Source organism: Dromiciops gliroides, chromosome 4 (genome assembly GCF_019393635.1).
Source record: "Dromiciops gliroides isolate mDroGli1 chromosome 4, mDroGli1.pri, whole genome shotgun sequence".
NCBI classification, from domain to species: domain Eukaryota; kingdom Metazoa; phylum Chordata; class Mammalia; order Microbiotheria; family Microbiotheriidae; genus Dromiciops; species Dromiciops gliroides.
In genome coordinates, this window is record NC_057864.1 from 221,067,042 (window position 1) to 221,091,040 (window position 23,999).

Sequence of the window (23,999 nt, forward strand, 5' to 3'; positions counted from 1 at the left end):
ATGACGACAAGGATTTCCAACTTTTCTCAGGTTTAAATTTTGATGCAAGGAGTAATAGAATTTTATCACTTCCAAATAAGGCAGATTGAAAAACTACACCTCAACCCCTTTTTTTTTGCACCACACACATAATCTCACAAATTAAACACAAAAAAGTTTTTCTCATATTAAGTTTCTATCCCAAAACACCACTTTCATCTCCTGACTTTTCCTTTCAAAACATTTCTATTTCTCCTAGAATCCAAGATGGCTTTCATCCTTACTTCTTTTCAGTAACATAAAGAAAGCATTAACTGGGAATCTATTTCTTTGTCTAAATATGTTATGCAAATTATGGCATCTCTGTGTTTTTGCTTATTGTGGGTCTATAATCTCAGGGATTTAGTTCACTAGTCCCTGCATTTTGCTTTGGAGTAAGTTTCTCTCATTCCTGTAGGAAACAAGTGAAGGCCTTTACTTTCCTTCCTTATCCTGATCTCTGAAAAAAAGAGACAACCCTACTTGAGTTGTTTTTGTTTTTACTATTAAGTACTACAATGAAGCACACATGTAGTAAGATATCAAAGATTGAACATTTTTATAAAAGTCTGTCCTGGTTCCTTGCCCTACATGCAAGCATAGTGAAGGTCATCTCTGGTTGTTTTTAAGTAGCCTTAATTTCTCAATCCAGAAATATATAATTTATATTGTATACTTCTCTCAAGAGGATAAGGGAGCATGCAAAAGACTCAAAGTGGTCCAGTTTAATTGTAAAGTACATGAAGGAAAGTGGTATTCTTGAAGGAATAAATATAAGCTGGAGTAAAATTTGAGGGCCTAGATAGACTGGCTAAAGGATTTATATTTTATTGGGTGAGTAATGGAGAGAAACTGAGTTTTTGAGCTTGGAAGTGCACCTTTACATCAGGAGTACTGCTCTGGCAGCATTGTAAAAAATGGACAAGAGGGGCACCAGACAGAGAGAAATAAGTGGGAATAGAAAAGAGTGTAACCTTTAGTTGGGAGGTATGAAATAAAATCACTGTATTGTAAGACTTCATTCAATCTCAAAGTATCTGTGAAGTTGAGAAGCAAGAACTATAACTTAACAGATTTTGTTTTGCAACAATTTCATTTCAGGGTTCCCAAAATATATAAAAGTTTTGTATAATTTTTTCATTTCTTTCAGGGGTCTACAGTGGGTTCATCAACTGTCCTGAAGTGCAATGAAATAAACTTGGGGTGAGCAAGAAGGAAGTAAGCACTCACATTGATATCTGCTTAGTTTTAGCAATTATATCATTATCATATACCCAGGTATCTCTTTTAAAAAAAATAAAATTCCTAAATGAAAAAAAGATTGGGGAATACTTCCAGCCTCAAATTGACCTAAGGAAATCAATACGGTTATTTAAACACATAACTGGTTAAGTATTTTTAATCCAAGTATGATGTGATATTAATAACTTTAGGAATTTCAAAAATAGAAGAGGCCAAATTAGACTACTCAACAGTATGAAGTAAATTCAAGATAAAATTGATATTTGTCCCAATATCCACACTCCTTCCATTTTCATTTTATCAGGTACAAGTTAGGGTTTTTTTTTTTTTTTTAGTGAGGCAATTGGGGTTAAGTGACTTGCCCAGGGTCACACAGCTAGTAAGTGTTAAGTGTCTGAGGCAGGATTTGAACTCAGGTACTCCTGACTCCAGGGCCAGCACTCCATCCACTGCGCCATCTAGCTGACCCTAGGGTTGTTTTTTTTTTAAAAGAAAAAGGCTTACAGGGGCCTTAGAAATCATCCAGTATAAACCTAGAGAAAATGAGTGACTTGCATGAAATTATACAGTTAATGGCAGAAGTGGGGCTATAACAAAGATCTAATGCAATGCTGCTCATTCATAACTGCTTTAGCTACACCACAGACCAAATACACACACTTGGAACAGGCAGGTTTTTTTTTTCTAATTGAATCCCTAGACACTTATCTCTAAGTTGTAATACAAATAAGATGTTTGCCATTGACTGTCATTTGTCATGAATTAGAGCTCTGGACACACCATCTCCTACATCCCAGTCAGGCTTCTAAAGGCACTGTCCCACTCCCAACAATACCAGGACTTTTTTCCTAAGTGCCAAGACCTAGAACAAGGGTTCTAAACCTGGGGTTAAATTTCAGGGGACCTGTCAACCTGGATGGGAAAAAATTGACCTCTTTGTTTTCCACTAATCTGTAGTTGAAATTTAACATTTAATCCACTTATTTAAAAACATCCTTCTGAGAAGGGGTCTATAGGTTTCACCTGATTTCCAGGATATATATACACAAAAGGTTAAGAACCTCTGATTTAGAGACAAAACCCTGACTATTCTTTTGTTTTGTTTTGTTTTGCGAGGCAATGAGGGTTAAGTGACTTGCCCAGGGTCACACAGCTAGTAAGTGTCAAGTGTCTGAGGCCGGATTTGAACTCAGGAACTCCTGAATCCAGGGATGATGCTTTATCCACTGCGCCACCTAGCTGCCCCCCTGACTATTCTAATCAACTATGGGCATGAGTGGATTTCTTGCCATGCATTGTTGGCATACTCCTCATTCTTTTGATTTGAGTGACAGTAAACCCCCAGTTACTAATGAACAAATCCTGCAAATCACCCCCCTGCTATCTGTTATGTAATTCCTGTCTACCTCAACTCCACCATCACAATCTCCAGATCTGCCTGCACTGTGCCCTCTGTAATTAATAGACTTTTTTTGTTGCACCACCACCACCATTGCTAGTGTGTTATGTAGTGCCTTAAGGTTTGCAAAGTACTTTACATATTAACTCAAATTTATCTTTACAACCATCCCATGAGGTATATGCTATTATTATCCCAATTTTACAGATGAGGAAACTGAGGTAACAGGTTAAATGACTTGCCCAGGGTCACTGAAAGTTTCTGAGCAGTGGAGTAGCATGGTCAGATTAATTAATTAATTTAGAAATTATGTGGAGGATGGGCTAGAGAATGGAGAGACTGGCAATGGAGAGACCACTCAGGAGGCTCTATGGGTTCAGGTGTGAGGTGGTAAGGTACTGAGAGAGGCCCTGTGAGTGGGATTCCATCTCCTCTTTTCTTTTAAATCTATATACTTAGACCCTAGTGTACTTAGATTACAATTGGTGTTCCTTTTCCTGTCCATCATTACAAGTTTCTTCCCAAGTTTGCTGAATTTCTTGTAATCTTTACTTTGGCAGTCAGTTCTTCCTTATTAATCAGAATTAGGATGAGAAGAGCAGTTTCCTTTTGAAGAATAAGATTATTACAAAACAAATCCAATTTCTCAGCTGCTCTGCTTTTTAAGAAAACAAAAGGGCTCTAGCAGATGCCTTGATTGCTGAAGTTCCCTATCCTTATTCTATTTGGCCTCTGCTAACCTCTGTGATTGGCTGTTGGATTTGCTATTCAGTTCCTCCTGACAGCAGTCTCTTATAAGCTGATGCCCAGGATGATTTGCTTTTCCCTTCTACCGAGCCTCACTCAAAAGCTCTCCCTACCATTTTTCTGGATTCTAGTGGATTTCCAGAGGAACTTATATCCTTGATGTAATAAATTTAATACACTATCCCTTTTAATTGAATTTCTTATTTTTGAATTTGAATTTCCTATTAAAGTTCTACTCTGATATCTCATTATGGCACGGAAGTGACCTTGAAATGTCAAAAGCTATGTTTTCCTACAATACTAAGACAGATAGGCTTGTTGATAGACCCGAATGTTGCATTCCACAATCAACCTAAGCTAAACCCACCCAGTTCAGTAGTTACTTATCAAAGTCCTACTATGTTCATGGAACTAGGGACACAAACACAAAAAGGTTGTCCTTTTACTTTAGGAGTTTATATTCTACATGGAGTGAGAGGAAGAATATATCATGTAAGTAGAGAGTACATATGTGATACTTTCCAGAGGCTAGGTCACTAACAATTAGGGGTTCAGGATAGGATTCCTATAGGAATTAATGCCTGAGCCTTGATGGAATCTAGGGATTCTAAGAGGCAGGGATGAAGAGGGAGTCCATACAACAGTATGGAAGGTGGAAACATAATGCTAAATTGGGGAATAAAAAGTGTAACAATTTGGCTGGAATGGAGAGTACATGAAGGAATAATGTGAAATAAGCCTAGCCTTGGCTATAGCAACTTTCTAAAGCCATCTATTAAGTCTCAGAGAGGCTGCAACTATACAGGGGTGAGGCAAATACTTTACTGGTGAAATAAGATCCTTTTCAAAGGGACTTGTTTCATTCTTTATGAGATGAACTCAGAATAAATTATTCAGCTCCACTGGTCCAGCTGTCCTTTCACTTTTGCTTCACATTCTTTTACACTTCAACCTCATATCACAAATTCTTTCAATATTTTTCTTGAAGCATTTCATTCATTCTTTTAAAGCACATTTAATTCTCCTTGAAAAGCTAGAGAGTGGGAAGATATTCCTTCAGCCTTTTCATCTTTTTTTTTTTGGTGAGGCAATTGGAGTTAAGTGACTTGCCCAGGGTCACACAGCTAGTAAGTGTTAAGTGTCTGAGGTCAGATTTGAACTCAGGTCCTCCTAGAATCCTCAGGGGCCAGTTTGCGTCTATCCATCTGCGCCACCTAGCTGCCCCCCCTTTTTTTAATGGCAGAATGACCAACTTCTTTTCATATGCAGACTATAATTGGTGCTGGAAGAACAAATATAATATGATCTCTTTAGGTCCCTGTAAAATTCCTTTCTTTCCAAATTTGCTGAAAATAGATCCTCAGGTCTCTGTGTTCTTGCAAGTACTCATTTTCACCATGACAAATAGCCCATATCTTTTATACAAGGTCCACTTAAGAGGCTTTTCTAGCTTTTTTCCCCTTCAAAAGTGCTATTTTGCTCAGATGTTTTTGATGTGCAATTTTTTTTTTTTGCAGGGCAATGAGGGTTCAGTACTTGCCCAGGGTCACACAGCTAGTATAGTGTCAAGTGTTCTGAGGCTGGATTTGAACCCAGGTACTCCTGAATCCAGGGCCAGCGCTTTACCACTGCACCATCTAGCTGCCCCCTTGATGTACAATTAGTAGCAAACTTTTAATGTCAACAGAGGTTGAATTACACTATCTTCTGCAAGAAAGTTTAAAAAAGAAATAACTCAATAACATAATATATCAATAACAAAATAACTTTCCAACATATTTTCTAATACAAGGCTTTGGACCTAATATAGAATCAAAGTTTAAAGAGGCTAAAGAGTCTCCCTATGGTCATTTGGGTAGTTAAGGCTATCCAAGATAGATTATTTTTAGTCTTTTTCTTAAGTGATTCTATGGTCAGACTTTATTATCTTTCTTATTTATCATAACACTGCTTTCTCATAATGATGGACATGTCTTATGGAAAGGATTGATAGGGACTGTACTTGTGATTTCATTGGTGTAGCAAACTATAGTTTAAGAACTCTTTTACCAATGCAAATCCACATTCTTTTTGACTTGTAGTCTTAGAGAGGTACAAGAGAACTGAGAGGTTAAGTGGTGACTTGATCAGGGTGACACAACCAGTTTTTGTTAGAAGCAGGACATGAACCCAAGTTTTCTTGGTTCCAAAGCTGGATTTTTATCCATTACTCCATTCTTCCTCCTTTTAGTTCCTGTTTATAATTCTTTTTCATTCAGTCTCTATGACATGGAGAACTAGCTGGTTCTTTCCATAAAAAGTCACAACACATTAGATTTCTTCAAATCAAAACCTCAATTTTCTAAGCTCTTTTTAAATTCCCCATTTCCCTTCTCTTTATTTTTGTTAATTCTTTGGACTCTGATTTTCTATATCCTTCTAAAAGTGCTGTTGACAAAATTAGATTCTATATATACATTAAGAGGATCTTTTAATTGTAGAGGATAGAAGGTATACTTTATTGGGTGTCTGTAGATGAATCTTTTTATCATCTCTATTATGTGTTGGTTTTTCATGTAGTAGTAGTAGTAGATATATTTTTATTTTTGCGGGGCAATGAGGGGTTAAATGACTTGTCCAGGATCATAGAGCTAGTGTCAATTGCCTGAGGCCAGATTTGAACTTGGGTCCTCCTGAATCCAGGGCCAGTGCTTTTTTCCACTGTGCCACCTAGCTGCCCCAGTAGTAGTATCTTTTTAACTCATATTAAACTTGTAAGATATAAAAAAAAGAGTATTTTTTTGTTGTGTGTGTAATTAGTCACTAAGTGGATCACAGTTGTGGTAGCTAATCAGCATTATATTACAAGAATAGACATAATGAGCTCTTTGAAGTCAGTAGCTATGGGGGCCCTTTCAACAGGCACATAGTGTTGTTGTTCAGTCACGTCATACTCTTTGTGACCCAATTCTGGGATTTTCTTGTAAAGACACTGAGTGCTTTTACCATTTCCTTCTCCAGCTCACTTTACAGATAAGGAAACTGATGGCAAATAGGTTAAGTGATTTGCCTAGGGTCTATAGCCAGTGTCCGTGGTCAGATTTGAACTCAAGAAGATGAGTCTTCTTGACTCCAGGCCCAGATCTTATCCACAGTGCCACTTAGCTGTTCCATAGCACACAATAGGTGCTAGTAATGCTATTTGACTATTTAACTAGGTAGGGCCAAAAGACAATAATGGTGAAAGACATTTCCTCTCTAGTGATGGAGATAAAGGAGGCCAAAGTACTTTCTTCCAGAGTACTGTATACCATCCCTCTTTATAACAACCTGGCTGTGGCCAGTTAGCAAGGTGGATAGCACCGGGAAGCTTCCAGTGGAATACAGAGAACTAAACAAAGTTATGCCTATAACTGTAGCTATTCCTGAACTCATCAATGTGGTGAGTGGTATGTGGTTATCAATCTTATCAATGCCTTTTCTCTATTTTTGTGGCTGAGACTAGTTATGAGCAGGTTGAGAAAGAGTCCAGTATATCTTCACTCTTCTTCCTCAGAGTGATCTAAACCTCCCAGCACCTGAAAGCGACACTTCTTCCTGAAGGCACTGGAGTACATTACTACATTGATGACATAATGCTGCCCAGGACATACAAAATGGTGGTTTAGGCCCTCGACCAAATGGTGACCCATATTAGGGACAAGGGGTAGGAAATTAAACCTGAGAAAATCTGGGATATAGTCCATTCAGAAAAGTTCTTGAGAATACAGGATGAGAAGATTCTAGACACAGTGCAGAATAAATTACTGACACTGGTTTCCCCACAATCCTAAAAGGAATCCAAGAAGCTCATTGTACATTTTGGATTTTGGAGAACTCACATTACCTATCTGCATATCCTGATGGACTCCATTTTTTGAATCATGTGAAGATATGCTTCTTTTGAGTGGGATCAAGAACAGGCTTCAGCCCTAGAAGACCTAAAGCAGGTTGTCCAACAGTATCTCCCTCTGGGTCCTTATGACCCTGTGGGGTTCATGTTTGGAAAAATGGAGAGCCCTCATGCCACTTAATGGCAATCTTGAGTCCCTCAGTGAAGGTAAGGGCAGTTTTTAGAGAGACCCCATGGAAGCAGAAGGCAGAGCTTTAGCAGAGACCTTTAAATAGACAATGATTTGTTATTATCTCCCTGATGGGGACTGCAAGAAGATGAGGTTTTAGCTGGTAGGTAAGAGAATAATGAGTGGGAAGCATTACAGAGACAGCCTTGGTATCAATTTAGATTCCAGGACAGATGGCATGCAAGAGGCCTATGAGACCTCTGAGCCACTTTACTAGAGATGCCTTTTACGAGTGATGAAGAATTATTTATGTGCTATAAAAGTCCATGCTGTGACTCCAATGTTTTGGAGTTATTCTTCCTCACTGTTACCACATTAGACCAAGAGAAAAAAATCTGTGACTATACTGTGACATCATCTGCATTATGGCTCTGGTTCACTGTCACCTTTCATTAGGAAACCCACTGTGAACTTCAAAGATTTGGTATCATCTATAACATGGACCAGACTGTTGAGACCTGAGACTTGATTCTTCTGAGGAGGGGAGGAAAAGTCCAAGATCTCTGGCTTTTGTTTTCCTTAAGTTTCTTTTTTCTTTTTTACTATGGTATCTTCATTGGGTGGGGGGGTATTTCTGTACATTAAAAAATTATTTTTTCTTCTCCTCCTTAGTCCTCTCCATGCAAGGAAGGATGTCCAATAAAAGTCCTAAAAGCTTTTCCATACAATATTGGGTAAGTCCATTTTCCACCACTGCCTACTTCTCAGGACCTGATTGTCCCTGCTTCTCTTGATGCAGCTTCCTGGTCACCTAAAGGAATAAAACTTCATGCACATGGAGTCCAGGCCTCTCAGACTTGGTGACTGCCTGAGACCACAGAAGTGATCACATCCTGACCAGATGTGTTTCCAGAAGAAAGCAAGGAAGGCCTCTTCTACCAAAGGTGAAGCTAAGAGCTACTTGGTGTTATCCTTTCTTTGCTATAGGTAAATTAATTTCTTTTGTTAACTGGATTCATAAGTATTTAATTTCATTCCAACATCAGACCTAATCTAATAGAGTGTGGGAGAGTCAGGTCTATCCTTAACAGTACTCCACTTCCAAACTATCCTATTTCTGTTTAGGCACCACCAACCTTTCAGTTTCCCAGGTTAGCATTATCCTGAACCATTTCCTCTCTCCCCCAAATCCAACCAGCTACCAAATCTTGCCATTTCTACCTCTACAATATCTCTTGCATCTGGCCCCTTCTCTCTACTCATATAACCATCACTTTAGTTCAGGCCATAACCTCCTATTGATCTTCCTGCTTCAAGTCTCTTTCCTCTCTCCAAAACACCCTCCACACAGCTGCCAACATCCTACAGTGCTGTTAAAGTGAGTGTCCTAAAGCACAGGTCTGAACATGTCACTCTTCAACTCCAATGGCTCCCCACTGCTTCAAGGATCAGATCTATCTCATCTGTTTGGCACTTAAATCCCTTATTATATGCCACACTCTATGGCATATATTTTTGCTGTTGCTCATTGGGCATTCCAATTCCTCTCTGTGCCTTTTATTTTCTTTTGTTGTTGTTGTTTTTTTTTTTTTGTTTTGTTTTTTGGGTGAGGCAATTGAGGTTAAATGACTTGCCCAGGGTCATACAGCTAGTAAGTGTCAAGAGGCCAGATTTGAATTCAGGTCCGCCTGACTCCAGGGCCAGTGCTCTATCCACTGTGCCACCTAGCTGCCCCTCTGTGCCTGTTCACTAGCTGTCCTTTATGCCCTTCCTTTCCACCTCCACCTCTTAGAATTCCTTGTTTCCTAAAAAACATGGCTTAGGTATTGTTTTCCACATGAGACTTTCCATCTGCTAGTGTCACACCTCCAAAAAGCCTTGTGTTTATTTTGTATATAAATAAAACTGATCTCCTTTGAGAGAATGGAAGCTCCTGAAGGGTCTGAACGATTCCATTTTTGCCTCTGTATCCTCCAGTGTGCCTGACTCACAGATCCTTCATAAATATTAATTCGCTTATTACAATGATTCATTTTAAAGACCTGTCAGTAGAAAAGTTTTTTAATTTTAAGCATACCACTTTGTACTTGTCTCTACTGAAATTTATTCCCCTTTAAGAGAATGCTTTTCTCTATTATTGATGTAAATATATATAATAAATATAATATAGGCTTGATGATCAAAGTCATAAAAAATAGATAATGAACAGAATAGGAATCTGACTGATCCCCACAGGAAACCCCACGTGCCTTCTTATGGGATAACCGATAGCTATTTTGTTGTACAATCCTTAAGCCCAAGTTTTACATGATCAAATTCAGTTGGCATAATCAAATAATGCCAAAACCACTAAAATCTCACATGTCAAATTAGAGATAACAATTTACATGCCAAACTACTATTTAATAAAGAGAAATGCATCCAATGCAATGTAAATTATTTTTTTGTACAATTAATAAACTAATGGTATAATTTATACTGAGGGCAGAGAGTTTTGTGCCTTAGGGAAATCAAGTTATGTCCCTTTATGATAACCATACTTATATTCACTGTTTATATTCTACAATTCTATGGCTCATTCATTTTTTGTACCAGATTCCACAGTGAGACAATTTGTAAAAGGAGCCAAACTGTGTGCCAAACTTGGCACAGTGAGGTTGCTATAGATATCTTACAGGAGATATTTTGGAGGATAAATTAACATATCTTTTTAAACAAAACTAATTGTTTTAAATATGGTGAAATTAAATCTAGAAAATGTGTAAAAATGATATTTATACATTTAATGTAACAATTCTAAATTTCCAAGTAGAAAACTTGAAATTAAAAGAACTCTAACAAGAAGTATGTAATTATACTACAACATGGTTAAAAAAATTGACTTCTTTATACACATACAAATAGATGCAAAACAACACCTCTATGATTCCTACTTTTAGCATCAGTACAGTGTGCAGATTAATGAGAAATACCAGACATACTATACTATACAAGACAATAAGAAACCCTATATCCAAATGTGTATCATTATTTATACAGTTAGTCACAGAACTAACTCAATCATCATTCTTATCTATAAAAATCATGATTTTTCTAGGAGCAGGGTTAAAAACATATTGTATTTTCCTTCCTACCTCCACTTGTTGAGAAGATAACGATTAACATCCTGTATTGTTGTATTAATTGTAGGTCCAGTGGGGACACTTCCCGGAGTGACATCAGATCATTCTCAGGGTCAATATTCTGAAGTCCTTTCCATGGCACTCCAGGATTGAAATTCTGTTTATGAGAACCAAAGTAAGAATCTATATAATCTATGTCATTCTTTTTTGTTTTTGTTTTTGTTTTTGCAGGGCAATGAGGGTTAAATGACTTGCCCAGGGTCACACAGCTAGTAAGTGTCAAGTGTCTGAGGCCGGATTTGAACTCAGGTCCTCCTGAATCCCAGGGCTTTATCCACTTGCACCACCTAGCTGCCCCAATGTCATTATTTTCAAACATGACTTTGAATATTCTGATCCTGCCAATGTACTTAAAAAAAAAGTTTGCACTGATACCTTTTCTTTGTATACCACAGTTATTCTCTACATTGAACATACTCTTGTAAAAAAGAAAGAGTAAATGTAACCATCAAGCCACTAAGCATGATAGCATATTCTAGTCCAGGGCTTCTTAAAACTTTCCCCACTCACAACCCCTTTTGACTGGAGAAATTTTTATGTGGCCCCAGGGATATAGGTATATAAAATAGGTATACATAACCTTTTACTATTGCCAAATTTTTCACAACCCCCACATTCAGTTATGCAACCCCATATGGGTTTGTGACCTACACTTTAAGAAGCTTTGTTCTATTCTGTATCTGTAATAACCCATGGTTTCAGAGAGAAGGGAGGTGTATTCTATCACTTTTTCTTGGGAATTGAGATTGGTCATTAGAATTTTTATTTACATTATTGTAATCACTGCATATACCACTGTTCTGATTCTGCTTACTCTACATCTGTTCATTCGAGTTTTTCTCATGTTTTTCTGAATTCCTCATATCCATCGTTTCTTATGGCACAATAGTATTCCATTCCATTCACAATACCATAATTGGTTCAGCAATCCTCCAATCAATGAGAAAACTCTGCTTTCAGGTTTTTGCTACCAAGGCTTCTATGGCTATTTAGGTATCTATTCCCGTCATGGGATCACCAGGTCAAAGGATATATCAAGTTCAGTGACTTTTCTTGAAATGACTAAATTGTTTTTCAGAATGGTTGCACCACAATTCTGAGTTTCACCCACAGGTGGGCCTGTTTTTCCACTGTCATTACAATACTATTCCTATATCATCTTTGCTACTTTCATGGTATGAAGTGACATCTCCACTATTTTAATTTCTCTTATCATTAGTGATTTGGAACATTTTTTCATGATTGTTGAATGCAATTTTTCATTAGAAAACTGTATTCATGAAATTTGACTACTTATCTACTGAGGAATGGCCCTTGTTCATATGTCTATATTTAATCAGTTCTCTATGTATCTGGAATATCTGATTTACCTAAGAAACTTGATAGGAACATTTTAACTTCACTCAACAGTTTCTCTTCTTAGCTGCGCTGGTTTTGTTTATGCAATTTTTTTTTCATTTTATCTAATTAAAATGATCTTTTATGATCACTTTTAACTCTCACGGCATAAAAAAAATTCCCCTAGTTATAATTGTTAAAGATACCTCCTTCCATAGTTCTTTAATTGTTTTTTCTGATGAGACCTTTTCTATTTAGGTGTAGTAAAAATATACCACACAAGATACTAGCCTAAGTTTAATTTCTGTAAAATTGCTTTCTAGTTTTCCCAGATGTTATTGGTGAATGGGAAATCCTTCCTCCAGTTATATGTAGCCCTGAGTTTATCAAATTCTTGATTGCTGCAGATGACTCCTTTTGGTGCCTTATTTGTCTAGTATGTTTTAATTAAAACAATTTTTCATAGCTACTGATCTGTTTTTTTGGTGCATTTCAGAATCTTCCAATGAACCAATGAATCCTATGGAAATAACTAAAATTTGTCTCATAGATAATAGCTTACAGCAGTCTTAAATAAGAATCACATATAGTGGACAGAATATACATTTTCATGAGCTTTGTTGATTTTTACTAATGACATCTGATACACTGACTCTTAGTAAAAGTGACTTATTATAGTATTAACCAAAGAGGACAAAGAAAAGCTTATAGTCTCAAAATGTAACTAAGAAATTCCCATGAAAACTCAAAAAGCTAATAGAATAGAATATTAATGTTTACAGAAAGTTACATTAGTTTAGTACTTGATTTCTCTTTGTTCTAAAACAATCTCCTCTGGGCCTTTTTTTTGGGGGGGGGGTTAAGACCTGTGATTTCATTGGTATAGAGGACTCTTGGTATTGAATCCATCTTCACTGATGTAGACAGGCAATTAATTTGTAATTTATAGTCATAGTTAGCTGGGGCAGTGATGTCAAACTCAAAAAGAAACAAATCCCTGTCTGACCATACTGACTTAGAAAATCACAAATTAACATTATTTATATTATATTGTGTTTTTATTTTGTTAGACATTCCCAAATGATATTTTAATCTGGTTCAGGCACACTCAGGAGGTTTGTAGCCACATGGGGCCCAAGGGCTCTGAGTTTGATATCGCTGAGCTAGGGGCACTCAGGGACAGTGATTTAGCTATTGTAATCAAGTTAGTATATGTCAGAGGTAGGACATGAATATAGGTCTTCTCTAATCTCTACTTTATGTTGCTTCTTATTAGGTCCTATCTGTGTGAACTGCAGAAAAATGATGATTTTACCTGGTGGCCAGTTAATGCTGGAACCATTTGAGATTTTATCATTATCAGATTTGGCACGTGACCAGCTGTGGGGAACGGCTACAGGAGGGCTGGCTGGTGATTCGCTGTTTTGGATTAAATCATACCGGCCATAAGAGTCATCAATGGAGGACTTACCCGGAGGCCCAATGCTTAAGCCTCCAGGGATAGCACCTGTAGTGAGAAACAAAAGCAGAAGAACCAAATAAAACATGCTATATAAGTGGTAAACCCCAAAGCCTATAATGAGGTCTCTGATTTAGAATTTTGTTCTTTCATAATTACACTGATTAATTATTGTTTATTGTAAAGCTAAGCCAATAAGCATTTATTAAGCTTCTACTATGTACAAAGTACTGTGCTAAGTATACGGGATACTAAGAAAAGGAAAAGTTTAATAAGTAAGATAACATGAAACAGTTATATATAAACAAAGATAAGTGGGTGATAATAATGGGAAGACATCAGTATTAAGGAAAATCAGGAAAGATTTCTTAGAGAAGATGGGATTTAAGCTGGAACTTGAAGGATGCAAGGGAATCTAGGAGGTAGAGGTGAGGAGGGAGAGAATTTTAAGCATGGGGATATCCACTAAAAATGCATGGAGTCTTACACAAGGAATAACAAAGAGGCCAGTATAACTGGATTGCAGACCATGTGGTAGGGTAAAAGGTAAAAGAAATAGCAAACAGGGGATTTATATTTGATCCTGGAGATGACAGTGAGCCCCTGGTGACAGCTAGGTGGTACAGTATGCCACTGGACCTCGAGTCAGGAAGACCTGAACTCAAATCTGGCCTGGATGCTTCCTGGGGGCAAGTCACTTAACAGCTGTCTTAGTTCTGTCAACTGTAAAATGGGGAAAATATTAGCACCTACCTCACAGGGTATCAAATGAAATATCTGTAAAGTGCTTAGCTCAGTGCCTAGCATATAGTAGGTGCTTTATAAATGTTTATTCCATTCCATTCATTAATCCAGTTGAGTTTATTGAATAGAGTAGAGGTAACAGTCAAACCTGAAGTTTAGGAAGATCAATTTAACAGCTGAGTGGAAGATGTATTGTAGTATGGAGAGATGAGACAGGGAGGCCAATCAAGAGGCTACTGCAGTAGTTCAGGCATGAAGTGACGAAGGCCTGCACTAGGGTAGTAGCAATGTCAGAGGAGAGAAGGAGGCATATAGGAGAGATGTCACAAAGGTAAAATCAACAGGACTTAGAAACTGTTCAGATACGCAGGGTGAGAGTGAGGAGTTGAGGATGATATCTCAGTCAGGTCATTAGAAGGATGCTGGTACACTTGATAGTAATAGGGAAGTTCAAAAGAGGGGAGGGTTTTGGGGAAAAGATAGTGAGATCAGTTTTGGACATTGTGAGTAAGACTTCTATGAGATACTCAATTTGAAATACCCAAGAGGCAGCCTGAAATCAAAATCTGGAGGTCAGCTGAGAGGTTATGGCTAGATAAACAGATCTAAGAATCATTAGCATAGAGATGATAATTAAATCCGAGGGATCTGCTGAGATTACCAAGTGAAATAGTATGGAGGGAGAAGAAAAGAATGCCCAGAGAGCTCCCACCATTAGTGGAAATGACTTGGATGAAAATAGAGCAAAGGAGACTGAGGATTAGTTAGACAGGTAGGTAGAGAACCAGGAGAAAACAGTGTCATGGAAACCTAGAGAAAAGATTACCAAGAAAAAGAGGAGTGAAGGATAGTGTCAAAGGCTGCAGAGAGATCAGTAGGGTGAGGACTTGCAAGGCTGTAGAGTTAAGAAGACAGCATGAGAAGAAATCAAGTGGAGATATCAACTGTAGATAACCTAAGATCTTTAGCCACAAAAGGGAAGAGAGATATGGATGGATGGATCAAGCAAAAAATTTTTTAGGATGGGGAGACACAAGCATGTTTGTGAACAGCTGGGAAGCAGCCAGTAGACAAGGAGAGACTGAGGTAAATGAGAGAGTGGGGATGAGAGAGAGGGCAATCTGCTAGAGAAGTTGGGAGGGAATGAGATTATTTATGGGTGAAAAGGGGTTGTTCCAGCAAGGAGAAGGGCTTCTTCTTTAGGGGTGGAGGAGAAAAGTGGCAGGCTTCTGAATGATGTGAGATGAGGAGGAACCTCTAGGTGAATGGGCTCAATCGTTTTTTTTTTTTCAGTAAAATATGAGATAAGGTTCTCATCTAAGAGGGTGGGGGAGGAACAACTATAGGAAGTTCAGGGAGGGATGAAAAGGTGTGGAAAAGCTATTGTGGTGAGCTGGATAATGAGTCCATTAGGGAGGTGTGAAAGGATTGACTTGCTCCAGTGTGGGTCCATTTCAGATTATGTAATATGATGTACTGAGGATGCAGTCAGCATAGTTTCGTCACTTTCTCCAGCTTTGCTTGGCAGCATGTATATAGGAGAGCAGGCATGGTGGGAGAAATCCGAGGCTGAAACTTGGCCCTTCTTTAATGACATGTCATAATGACAATCAAGCATGACTGAGCAATCAATCAGGTGTTTTGGGAAAGTGATTTAAAAAAATAACTGAAGCACTCCAAGTTGTATTTTTTAGCTGTTTTGGGTTGAAATATTTCTAAAAAGTGTTATTTCCATGCCTCAGTAAGTATCTATGCAAGTATCTATGTAATTCCAACCATAGCAATAGTCTTGCCCGCCCATCTTGTACAGTTCATCTATCTATGTCTTCCCTTAAATGTGTTACTTGTCCAGTTGTTTTTCAGTCATGTCTGACTCTTTGTGACCCAACTGAGGGTTTTCCTGGCAAAGATACCAGAATGGTTTGCCATTTTCTTCTCCAGCTCATTTTATAGATGAGGAAACTGAGGCAAACAGGGTTCAGTGATTGCCCAGCATCACACAGCTACTAAGTGTCTTAGGCCAGATTTGTATTAAGGTCCTCTTGACTCTAGGGTCATCACTCTATCCACTGAACCACCTAGCTACTCTAAATGTGTCACAGAGGGTGGCAAATAAAGGCCTTTATTGCTTTTTTAAAAAAATTATGAAGATATCAGTGGAGCACACAAACTGTATATTAATCTCTCACTAATAAAGCTCTTGTCATATGACTAGTCCATCATCTTTTTTTGATGACATCCTTTAGTCCAGTCCTTCTTTTAAATTCTAAATTTGTTCCGGCCTGCATATAACATCTATCATACTCTTTTCTTCAAGTGATACTTATTTTTAATCCTGTGGAAATCGTTGTGTTTCATTATTTCAAAGCCATGGAATGCTACCATTAGATTACTGGGATGAGCCTGTATTCCTGGGAGAAGTCTGGAGTTGTTAAAGGAGCTTTGCAATTTCTTAGAGGCAATCCAACTTGTTATCCTTTTCCTATTTAATTCAAGTCTCAGCTTGTTATCCATTTTTACTGTAATTCATATACATACACTATAAACTCATTTAAATCTTGTTCATTTAAAAAGACTGCATGTCAAAATCAAATCTGGGTAATATTGCTTTTTAGTTTGTAGCAAACAGTTATGTGTCTCTTTCAGGAGGCCTTGCAATGTTCAGGGGCTTGTTGCAACCAGCATGATGAAAAATGCTATCCGCTTCCATTGAAAGAACTGTTGGCATCAGCTTACAGACTGAAGTATATTTTTCAATTTTTTTTTTTTAGTTTGAATTTTCTTCCACAAAAGGACTAACATGGAAATGTTATACATGACTGCACATGTAAAACCTATATTGGATTGCTTACAGTTTCAGGGAGTTGAATAAGAGAGGGTAGTGAGGGCTTGCCTCTGAATCTGTAGTCCCAGACCAGTAAAAATTCCAACTCTTGAACATTTTTCTCATCTGTTCTTTCTTCTGTCCCACTGACACTTACTTAGTCAAAGTACAGGATAAGGACTATATTCATATATACCTATGCTTTCATTCAGCCTGTGCCTTATGTTTAGAAAATCTCCCTTTCCTCATTTCCTGTCCGTAAATACATAATCATTTTCCCCCTGTTATTTGGTGCTTACCATGTCTACTATCTACTGGTTCTTTTCTTGAAGAAAAGATTTTTAACATGTAGGCATGAGGTTTCTTTGTGGTTGATAAAGCTTTGCCTTCTCTTTCATTCATTATTCCAGATTCATGTTTTCTCTTACACACACACACACACACACACACACACACACACACACACACACACACACGCTTATTTTACCATCCTTACATTGAAGCCATAAAGCATCAATGTAATATGTATGTTGATTTAATTTTCAGGCTCTAAATGAGCCACTAAATTCTTTGTGGAATAACTTTACTCTTCATTCTTTCCAAAGGATGTTGATTCATAAATTGCAATTATTTTCATAGCGGTCTTTTTGCAAATGCTAATTATGAACACTGAAAGCCAAGAAGTATCATGAAATATGTTTCTTGCTGCTTTTGGGTGTGTAATAAAATCCACATTGTCAATTTCTTTTGTTTTTGCAGGGCAATGAGGGTTAAGTGACTTGCCCAGGGTCACACCACTAGTTAAGTGTCAAGTGTCTGAGGCTGGATTTGAACTCAGGTCTTCCTGAATCCAAGGCCAGTGCTTTATCCACTGCGCTACCTAGCTGTCCCCTGTCAATTTCTTTTTTTCCTTTTTTTTTTTTTTGTGCAGGGCAATGAGGGTTAAGTGACTTGCCCAGGGTCACACAGCTAGTAAGTGTTAAGTGTCTGAGGCTGGATTTGAACCCAGGGCCGGTACTTTATCCACTGCACACCTTCTATGTCAATTTCTTATGTGCCTTTCCAAAGAGAACCTGTAAGCTCCCCTTCCATTTAAGCCATAACATCTTTATTTCCTCTGGTTTTTGCTTATGGTGAGAACATCAAGATTGATATGATTCAGTTTCTTATAGTCAAATGTCCATTCCTGACTGATTACTGGACAAAGGATCTCACATTTAGAGTAATAATCAAATTAAAGCTTAGAGACAGCTAAAAACTGTGATTCTTAGCACCTTTCTTTCTGCCACCATCACTGTGATTGTACAAGACTGAGGACTATTTTGTATTTTTCTTCATTTCTTGGGTGGTCATGGCCAAAGAATTCATCACCAAGTGGCCAGCCTTCTGGTGATGCGCCTTTGTGTACTTACTTTGTAAGGCTGGTCATTGCACAGTGGGTTTGATTTGTTGCTTGGACAGTCCCTGGAAACCTTCCCAAGAGGGTACAACCAGTGTGAGCTTATGCTCTTCTGACATAGCCTTTGAAAACTCAGGTTACCTCCATGTCATGATAAAGCACTGAGGTACAATTTTTTGGAGGCATATATTACAACAGTAATAAAAATCACATACATTTCTAATGAAACATACCATGCTTGCTAGGGTTCTGATCAAGTGGAGAAGCAGCACTGGATAAATTATCCATTGAATTGGGGGTGTGTCCACTGAGGAAGGCGAGACTGAGACTGAGAAGTGTCCTTCACTGATTAACCACCAGTAATGTCCATGCTGTTTACATTCATGTTGGGTTCAAGTCCAGCTGTAAAGAAAATGTATTATAAATATCTCCTATAAAGAGAAATTCTGAGTTTGAATTTTAGTTTTACTTTAAATTTTGGGATGGGATACTTCATGGTTTCAATTCAAATCTCTAATTGATAAAAAAAGAAATTAGACAAGGAATACCAAATTTTACCTGTAGCTTCACTTAATGGGATTAGTTAATTTGTCCATTCTTTCAACATTCAACAAATACTGAAAATGTAAAATTCTAAGATGGAATGGAATTGTGCTAGTCACCTACAGGTGGCTGGCTATTATGGCTGTATCCAGGAAAGCAACTTCGGTAGAGACAGCTTTCCTGACCAACTGCCACCTAATGGGCAGGCAACCTAGTCTAGTTGAAACAGCGAAGTACTCTGAATAAGAAACAACTTGTGACAGCCAAGTCAAATAACCCGCCTCTGTTGAGTCTGGATGTAGACAACCCAGGACTCTGAACCTAATAGCCTTGTGGAATAGCAGTGCTCCTCAGACCACTGGTCATGCTACCATCACTTGAAGAGAGAAATCATTCAGGATGTGGGTCCAAGTGCCTCACAAACATCAATACCAAGTGCTGACCTTCTGCCACCAAAATGCAGGTAAGCCTAAAAGCCCTAGAGTGACAGTGTAAGGCCCACATAGCCATCATCCTGGGAAGCTAGCCTTGTGGAGATTTGACTTGTAAGTGCTTTCATGAGGAAAGTTAGAAATGATGGTACTTGCACCCTAGAAATGAAGGTTCTTGCCACCAAACTCATTCACATTGTCAAATGGTCCAATACCAGAAATTTATATGATTTTATCAGAGGAACATTACATTAAAGGTATTGTATTGTCATTTGCTTAGCCCTAGTATCCTAAGGATCATGGACCTTTTAGGAAGTAGCTGGTGGCAAAGTGATACTGGAATGAATAAGACCTGAGTTCAAATCTGGTCACAAACACTTCCTAGCTCTGGGAGTCAGGTTAAGTCACTTAACCCTTGTTTGCCTCAGTTTCCTTAACTGTAAGATGGGGATAAAAATAGCACCTACCTTACAATGTTGTTGTGAGGATCAAGTGAAATATTTGTAAAAGTGCTTAGCATAGTGCCTGGCAAATTAAAATATTTATTCTCTTCCTCTTCCTTGACATCTGACTTGCAGCTTTGAAATCTCATATATCTGTTGCCTTCACCTTTAGAATGTGAACTTCTTAAAGCAGAGAATATCCTACTTTGTTTAGAACAGTGCTTTGCACATAATAAGTATTAAATACATGCTTTTTCATTCATTTATTCATTTACTCACTCAACTAGCTTCTAGGACATAGGGGCAGATGTCAAATTGAGAAGAATTGTAAAATTGCAAGAGCAAATATTCACAGCAGTCTGAGTATAAGCAATAGTATTTTTGTTTGTTTGTTTTTTGCAGGCAATGGGGGTTAAGTGACTTGCCCAGGGTCACACAGCTAGTAAGTGTCAAGTGTCCGAGGCCGGATTGAACTCAGGTACTCCTGAATCCAAGGCCCGTGCTTTAACCACTGCGCTATCTAGCTGTCCCTAAGCAATAGTTTTTAAGAAATAACACATGTAGATAAGATGCATAAATAATATACAAATTCCAGGCAGAACACTATTCTTTAAGAGCTAAAGTCATGGACTGTCCTGTTAAGTAGGCTCTAATTTTAAAGAATAAATCTGTTTGCCAAAGACTGAGGACAAGAATTTAAGGAAACAGGCAACATGGTGTGTTAGAAAGAGAAACTAGATTAGGAATTTGGAGACCCAACTCTGTCCCTACATTGCTGTGTGCCTGCCCCTATGGAAGTCATTTCACTTCTGGATCTGTTTCCTAAACTATAACTGAAAGGATCAGACTGATTATTGCTATGAACTCTTTAGTCTCAAACTATATAGGTTGATCTTTAAAATTGGCACAGTCAACTAACTATTCTTCAGGCCCTTACCTCTATGATACAGAAAATAACCTTCCAATGAAGCAAAGGAAGGAAGACAAGACTGTAAATGAAGGTACGATTATGTTTTGGTGTTGTTTGATACAAAACTACATATTGTTCCTTGAATTGTTTCTTGCATTTTTCTTTTCTCTGGTTCTGTCTGTGTTATTCTCTTCATTAAGAATGTCCTTCTGGGGCAGCTAGGTGGCTCAGTGGATAAAGCACCGGCCCTGGATTCAGGAGGACCTGAGTTCAAATCCAGCCTCAGACACTTGACACTTACTAGCTGTGTGACCCTGGGCAAGTCACTTAACCCTCATTGCCCTGAAAAAAAAGAAAAGAAAAGAAAAGAAAAGAAAAAGAATGTCCTTCTTCCTCCAGTTCTGTCTGACTGCTTCTCCTTTTTTGCTAAGGGCCAGCTCTAAACGTCATCTTCACAGAAGTGCCTTCTGATCTCCACTACCAGAAATACTCCCTTACTACACTTAGAGTTCTATCACACCAGAGATTGCAGCATATAGAGCTAGAAGGGTGCCTAGACATCATCTAGATGTGTGGTTTTTAACCTGGGATTCCCTGAATTTGTTGGTGTTGTTTTTTCAGCTGGAAGATTTATGTTTTATAGCAGACCATATTGTACAATTTCGAGATCTAGGGGGCCTGGGGTCCAGCCCAGCCCAGCCCAGCCCAGCCCTGAATTTGTTTTTAGAAAAGATTTTAATAACTCTATTATAACACAATTGGTTTAAAAATAATTCCTCCATATTTTGTTCATTAAAAAGCATTAAAAATTAAAAGCCATAGGCTTCACTGATGACTGCCATAGAGGTCCATGACATACACAAAAAGCCCTTAATCTAGTCCAATTCCTTCATTTAACTGGAGGAAACTGAGGTAAGAGAGGTTATGGGACTTGCCCAAGGTATCTGGGGAATAAGGAGTAGAATCAGTCTTCCTGCTCTAGAGTCTGTTTACTTTCTATTCTTCCCACTCAGTCTCTCAGAATAAAATTTTCCTTCATTTTTATGAGGGAAACAAATTGAAGCCCAAAGAAATCAAATGATCTAAAGATCACACAGGCGGTAAACAGCAAAACCAGAATCTGAACCCAGGTCCTCTGACTCCAATTTAGTGCTGTGTGGTGCAGGTGTAGAGAGTACTGTGTGGTGCTACTTCCATAAACACTAAGCTCATCTATTAAGTAGGATTAAAAAAAGATTCAGAGCATTAGTGTCCAGTTTACTTCCCTCATTTTAGAGATATAGAAACTGAGGCTCAGAGAGGGTAACTGACTTATCACAAGTCATCCAGCTCCTCTGACACTGAAGTCCATGGCCTTTAATGCTAGACTACTATTATTTTATTTTTTTTCAGGATTACAAAACTAGTAAATGATAGAAATGCTATATATTTAGTATACCTAGATTTTAGCAAAGCATTCATAAAATCTCTCATTTTTGTCCTCATGGAAATCCCCAGGGGGGCAACAAGTGAGCTAGAACTACTCCTCAAAAGCCCCCAATGTCGTGTTTCCCTTAAACAATTAGCCAGACTTAATTAGTTTTTTGTTTTGTTTGTTTTTTGCAGGGCAGTGAGGGTTAAGTGACTTGCCCAGAGTCACACAGCTAGTAAGTGTCAAGTGTCTGAGGCCAGATTTGAACTCCAGTCCTCCTGAATCCAGGGCTGGTGCTGTATCCACTGCACCACCTCACTGCCATTTTTTTGTTTTTGTTTGGTTTTTTTTTAACACATGCTTATAGATAGATTCCTCAAGATGTTTCCCAAAAGTGTGTATCTGTTTTGAACTTTGAGGGTTGGTGTTTTGTTGAGCTCATGGCCGCCCTTCCTTCTAAGGATCAGATTTAGTGAAGCTGGGGTTAAGTGACTTGTCCAGGGGCACACAGCTAGTAAGGTTAAATGTCTGAGGCTGGATTTGAACTCAGGTCCTCCTAATATCCAGGGCCAGTGCTCTATCTACTGCACCACCTAGCTACCCCGAAGCTGCCTTTTTTAATGGGTATTATTACTCCTTGGCTAGATGTGTTTTCTCTTACTAGTCTAGTTTTTCTAATTACAATTACATGGGTGGGGGAAGTGATCGATGGAGAACAGAGAGGAGAGGAAGGGGGTGTGTAAGGAGAGAGAATGTGTCTAGCAAATCAACTGGAATACTTTTTGGCAAAGTCCATCCCAAATTCTGAGCAGTTATTTAGTGACTTGGGGAGGTTCCTTTTCTAGTGTTTTATACTAAAGCTCAGAATAGTCCTTGTGGCACAGTTCAAATGAACTGTGAAAACTAACATTTTCTCACGATACTCCAAATACATAGTGAATACAACTTAAACATTAAAACATAATATTTACAAAGTCCCACAGGTTACCAGTTGTCTTAGGCTTACAAAAACATCCCCCAACCTAATTATAGGAAAAGAAAATCAGCCCTCACTCCTCTGAAGGGAAAGTCTTGTCCCTACAGGACTCTCAGAATACTTGGCACTCTACCAAAAGAGTTTAAGGACCTGAGGGTGACTAACAGTCATTCTCTTTCATTCTTCAGGTGAGAAACCAATCAAATTTGGCTTAGTGCTTATATAGCAAGCACCACTGGTAAGAGGTTGGGGGATTTGGCATTTTCTCACTGCTCATCTATTCTGGGCTTTGCCAGGTACTAAGTGCTACAACATTGACTCCCTCCATTTGCCCATGAAGGGCTCCTGTGGACTCATGTGCACAAACCAGGTCTGATTGTGGAAAGTTCCTTTCGGTCTCTGCAAAACACAGGGCCCCCTAATCTTTCCAAGGCTCCTTGAATCACAAAGGGAATCTTACTCAATGTTCAAACCATCCCTCATTAGGATAAATAGATTAACTTTAAAATGTCTCAAAGAAGTATGAGGCTCCCAAAAGGGATTAAACACTTGGGATTGATTACTACCAGCAGGCCAACAGTACTCTAAAGACTTTCAGTCCCTAAAGACCTTAGACAAGCTGTCTGGATTCATAATAGGCAAGCAGTCTAAGTCTGTTTAAAAGCAATAAAATCAAATCAAAAGAATATTTATGAGCTACGTATGACAATTTGTTTGATTTTAAACAAATGCGTACAATAATACAAGCATTCAAAAAAGCAAACAATTATCAACAACCTAAAACAAAACTTTGAGTTGATGATTTGTTTCAGACAATGTGAAATGATGAACAATAGGAAAAACTGGTCTGGGGAGGTGGAGGTGGGGAGAGAGGGGCTGGGTGTGGGTTAACA

At 38.3% G+C, this 23,999-nt stretch overlaps 1 protein-coding gene across 1 annotated transcript in view; it reads right to left on the reverse strand.

Moving 5' to 3' along the window:
* Nucleotides 1-23,999, reverse strand: part of TNRC6C (trinucleotide repeat containing adaptor 6C) — a 166,248-nt gene that overhangs the window by 8,425 nt on the left and 133,824 nt on the right. The window contains 5 exon segments of the mRNA XM_044001379.1: nucleotides 10,587-10,668; nucleotides 10,671-10,751; nucleotides 13,282-13,473; nucleotides 18,626-18,689; nucleotides 18,691-18,794. Coding sequence (XP_043857314.1) covers nucleotides 10,587-10,668; nucleotides 10,671-10,751; nucleotides 13,282-13,473; nucleotides 18,626-18,689; nucleotides 18,691-18,794 — 523 coding nt within the window.